Source organism: Babylonia areolata, chromosome 23, assembly GCF_041734735.1.
Source record: "Babylonia areolata isolate BAREFJ2019XMU chromosome 23, ASM4173473v1, whole genome shotgun sequence".
NCBI classification, from domain to species: Eukaryota; Metazoa; Mollusca; class Gastropoda; order Neogastropoda; family Buccinidae; genus Babylonia; species Babylonia areolata.
In genome coordinates this window covers 39,129,613-39,134,612 of record NC_134898.1, presented here as the reverse complement: position 1 = coordinate 39,134,612, position 5,000 = coordinate 39,129,613, and the positions used below count along the sequence as shown (strand labels likewise).

The following is a 5,000-nucleotide window of genomic DNA, read 5'->3' as shown; positions in this document are numbered from 1 at the left end:
ACCAGCAGCCAGGTGGCCGCCGACTGTCCCTACAGCTGTAACACCTGTACAGGTAGGCTGGTGCTGTGTCCCTCTGTTACCAATGTAACGTTTAAAGGGAACACCAAGTCATGATAAAGTTGGTAGGCTGGTGCTGTGTCCCTCTGTCACTAATGTAACGTTTAAAGGGAACATCTTGTCATGTTAAAGTTGGTAGGCTGGTGCTGTGTCCTTCTGTCACTAATTCAGTTTCAGTTTCAGTAGCTCAAGGAGGCGTCACTGCGTTCGGACAAATCCATATACGCTACACCACATCTGCCAAGCAGATGCCTGACCAGCAGCGTAACCCAACGCGCTTAGTCAGACCTTGTCACTAATGTAACGTTTAAATGGAACACCAAGTCATGATAAAGTTGGTAGGCTGGTGCTGTCTCCCTCTGTCACCAATGTAACGTTTAAAGGGAACATCTTGTCATATTAAAGTTGGTAGGATGGTGCTGTGTCCCTCCGTCACCAATGTAACGTTTAAAGGGAACATCTTGTCATGTTAAAGTTGGTAGGCTGGTGCTGTGTCCACCGTCACCAATGTAACGTTTAAAGGGAACATCTAGTCATGTTAAAGTTGGTAGGCTGGTGCTGTGTCCCTCTGTCACCAATGTAACGTTTAAAGGGAACATCTTGTCATGTTAAAGTTGGTAGGCTGGTGCTGTGTCCCTCTGTCACCAATGTAACGTTTAAAGGGAACATCTAGTCATGTTAAAGTTGGTAGGCTGGTGCTGTGTCCTTCTGTCACCAATGTAACGTTTAAAGGGAACATCTTGTCATGTTAAAGTTGGTAGGCTGGTGCTGTGTTCCTCTGTCACCAATGTAACGTTAAAAGGGGACATCTTGTCATGTTAAAGTTGGTAGGATGGTGCTGTGTTCCTCTGTCACCAATGTAACGTTTAAAGGGAACACCAAGTCATGATAAAGTTGGTAGGCTGGTGTTGTGTTCCTCTGTCACCAATGTAACGTTTAGAGGGAACATCTTGTCATGTTAAAGTTGGTAGGCTGGTGCTAAGTCCCTCTGTCACCAATGTAACGTTTAAAGGGAACATCTTGTCATGTTAAAGTTGGTAGGCTGGTGCTGTGTTCCTCTGTCACCAATGTAACGTTTAAAGGGAACATCTTGTCATGTTAAAGTTGGTAGGCTGGTGCTGTGTTCCTCTGTCACCAATGTAACGTTTAAAGGGAACATCTTGTCATGTTAAAGTTGGTAGGCTGGTGCTGTGTTCCTCTGTCACCAATGTAACGTTTAAAGGGGACACCAAGTCATTAAGTTGGTAGGGTGGTGCTGTGTCCCTCTGTCACCAATGTAACGTTTAAAGGGGACACCAAGTCATTAAGTTGGTAGGGTGGTGCTGCGTCCCTCTGTCACCAATGTAACGTTTAAAGGGAACACCAAGTCATGATAAAGTTGGTAGGCTGGTGCTGTGTCCCTCTGTCACCAATGTAACGTTTAAAGGGAACATCTTGTCATGTTAAAGTTGGTAGGCTGGTGCTGTGTCCCTCTGTCACCAATGTAACGTTTAAAGGGAACATCTTGTCATGTTAAAGTTGATAGGCAGGTGCTGTGTCCCTCCGCCACCAATGTAAAGTTTAAAGGGAACACCAAGTCATGTTAAAGTTGGTAGGCTGGTGCTGTGTCCCTCTGTCACCAATGTAACGTTTAAAGGGAACACCAAGTCATGATAAAGTTGGTAGGCTGGTGCTGTGTCCCTCTGTCACCAATGTAACGTTTAAAGGGAACACCAAGTCATGATAAAGTTGGTAGGCAGGTGCTGTGTCCCTCCGCCACCAATGTAACGTTTAAAGGGAACACCAAGTCATGTTAAAGTTGGTAGGCTGGTGCTGTGTCCCTCTGTCACCAATGTAACGTTTAAAGGGAACACCAAGTCATGATAAAGTTGGTAGGCTGGTGCTGTGTCCCTCTGTCACCAATGTAAAGTTTAAAGGGAACATCTTGTCATGATAAAGTTGGTAGGCTGGTGATGTGTCCCTCTGTCACCAGTGTAACGTTCAAAGGGAACATCTTGTCATGATAAAGTTGGTAGGCTGGTGCTGTGTCCGCCGTCACCAATGTAACGTTTAAAGGGAACACCAAGTCATGATAAAGTTGGTAGGCAGGTGCTGTGTCCCTCCGCCACCAATGTAAAGTTTAAAGGGAACATCTTGTCATGATAAAGTTGGTAGGCTGGTGCTGTGTCCCTCTGTCACCAGTGTAACGTTCAAAGGGAACATCTTGTCATGATAAAGTTGGTAGGCTGGTGCTGTGTCCCTCTGTCACCAGTGTAACGTTCAAAGGGAACATCTTGTCATGATAAAGTTGGTAGGCTGGTGATGTGTCCCTCTGTCACCAGTGTAACGTTCAAAGGGAACATCTTGTCATGATAAAGTTGGTAGGCTGGTGCTGTGTTCCTCTGTCACCAATGTAACGTTTAAAGGGAACACCAAGTCATGATAAAGTTGGTAGGCTGGTGCTGTGTCCCTCTGTCACCAGTGTAACGTTCAAAGGGAACACCAAGTCATGATAAAGTTGGTAGGCTGGTGCTGTGTCCGCCGTCACCAGTGTAACGTTTAAAGGGAACACCAAGTCATGATAAAGTTGGTAGGCTGGTGCTGTGTCCCTCTGTCACCAATGTAACGTTTAAAGGGAACACCAAGTCATGATAAAGTTGGTAGGCTGGTGCTGTGTCCCTCTGTCACCAATGTAACGTTTAAAGGGAACACCAAGTCATGATAAAGTTGGTAGGCTGGTGCTGTGTCCCTCTGTCACCAATGTAACGTTTAAAGGGAACACCAAGTCATGATAAAGTTGGTAGGCTGGTGCTGTGTCCCTCTGTCACCAATGTAACATTTAAAGGGAACACCAAGTCATGATAAAGTTGGCAGGCTGGTGCTGTGTCCCTCTGTCACCAATGTAACATTTAAAGGGAACACCAAGTCATGATAAAGTTGGTAGGCTGGTGCTGTGTCCCTCTGTCACCAATGTAACGTTTAAAGGGAACACCAAGTCATGATAAAGTTGGTAGGCTGGTGCTGTGTCCCTCTGTCACCAATGTAACATTTAAAGGGAACACCAAGTCATGATAAAGTTGGTAGGCTGGTGCTGTGTCCCTCTGTCACCAATGTAACGTTTAAAGGGAACACCAAGCCATGATAAAGTTGGTAGGCTGGTGCTGTGTCCTTCTGTCACCAATGTAACGTTTAAAGGGAACATCTTGTCATGTTAAAGTTGGTAGGCTGGTGCTGTGTCCCTCTGTCACCAATGTAACGTTTAAAGGGAACACCAAGTCATGTTAAAATCGTCACCCCTGTTGCATTGCACATTGTTATCATGGACAGGGAGCTTTGTTCCTTAAAATCAGACAAGGCACACCATTTCAGACCAATGCTCCTTTAAAGTTATGTGCCTTGCATATTTTCAGACATGTAACATTTTAAGTGTTGCATATTTGCCCCGCCATGTAGTGAGCCATACTCTGCTTTCGAGGTTGTGCATGCTGGGTATGCTCTTGTTTCCACAACCCACTGAACGCTGACATGGATTACAGGTACTTTAATGTGCGTATTTGGTTTCCAGCATGCACACACGAAGGGGGTTCAGGCACTACTATGTCTGCACATATGTTGACTTGGGAGATCGGAAAATTCTCCACCCTTAACCCGCCAGGCGCGACGGGGATCGAACTCAGGAAACTCAGGCGAGAATTCAGCACTGTAACCATTTGACCACCACACTGTATCACTTTGTTTCAATGTTTGTTGGCCTGGGGAAATGAAATGAAATGAAATTATGGTGCTTAGAGCCTCGCCGACCACTAAGGCCATCTCAAGGCTATCGCCACGTTAATAACTACTACAAGGGTAAAAAACAATTAAAACGATTCACCACTTCAAACTTTCCACTCAAAGTTTTTAAAAAAAACTTCCACAGTTTAAAACCTTCAAATCTGATTAAAAATGTTCACTTCTTTCAAGAAGTCCATCAGCTCCCACGGAGGGACATCACGAAACAAGGTCTTCAAAGAAACCGCCGTGTAATGTCTGTGTCTAACGTCATGCAGATCCCAACAGTCAAGGAGCACCTGTTTCACGGTGAGAGGCTCATCACAGGGAATACATCGAGGGGCCTCTTCCCCCTTTAACAAGTAAGAATGAGTAAAAAAAGGTGTGCCCCGCATGCAGTCTGCACAGCACAGACTCCTCCTTTCTGTTCTTCACCCCTGAATGGAGGGTCTCTTTTAAGTCTGGACGGATCTGGAAGAACTTGTTGTCCGTCTGGGTGTTCCACTCCTCTTGCCAAAGATCCTCAACATAAGTGTTCACCTTCCGCTTCTGGGGATATCATTCAGATATCTTGAAGCAGATCTTATCGACACCACCACCATCATCATCATGATCGTCAGGTATAATGGCATTTATCGACACAGCGGAGTGTATGTGCAGGACCTACCCATGGCACAGGAGAGTGTGTGGACATAGCCAGTGACTGTCAGCCCCACCTGTGTCCCACTTACTCCCAAGCCAAGCGGTCTGACTGCTCCTTCACCTGTCGACTTTGTCCAGGTGATTGTCACGTGTGCTGGATTCTCTCTCTCTCTCTCTCTCTCTCTCGCTCGCTCGCTCGCTCGCTCGCTCTCTCTGTATGTGTGTGTGTGTGCGCGCGCGCGCTCGCGCCAGTTGTGCGTGTAATTACACATTCAATTCACCCCAAAAATGTGCCGCACTTTGACTCAGTTGTTAATAAGACCTCTTGAAAGAAATGATTATATAACGTGGATCCATAGATTACAAATATGGAATGCAGTGCATGATTATGTAAAGACCGAATGAAAAGGAATGTCTTTGTCATTGTTGCTGCAGAGTTTTGTGGAGACATCATCCAGCTGACGAGGTCTAACCCAGTCCGTGTCATCACGTCCCCCAACTTCCCCAGTTCCTACAGCAACAACCAGGACTGCTTCTGGCAGATCACGGTA

The 5,000-nt window shown here is 45.9% G+C and overlaps 1 protein-coding gene across 1 annotated transcript in view; it reads left to right on the top strand.

Moving 5' to 3' along the window:
- The window catches only part of LOC143297939 (uncharacterized), a 74,513-nt gene that overhangs the window by 22,635 nt on the left and 46,878 nt on the right, over window positions 1-5,000 (top strand). The window contains exons 13-15 of the mRNA XM_076610550.1: window positions 1-52; window positions 4,468-4,587; window positions 4,885-4,997. The exon at window positions 1-52 is cut by the window's left edge and continues 74 nt beyond it. Coding sequence (XP_076466665.1) covers window positions 1-52; window positions 4,468-4,587; window positions 4,885-4,997 — 285 coding nt within the window. The remainder of the gene's footprint in view (window positions 53-4,467; window positions 4,588-4,884; window positions 4,998-5,000) is intronic.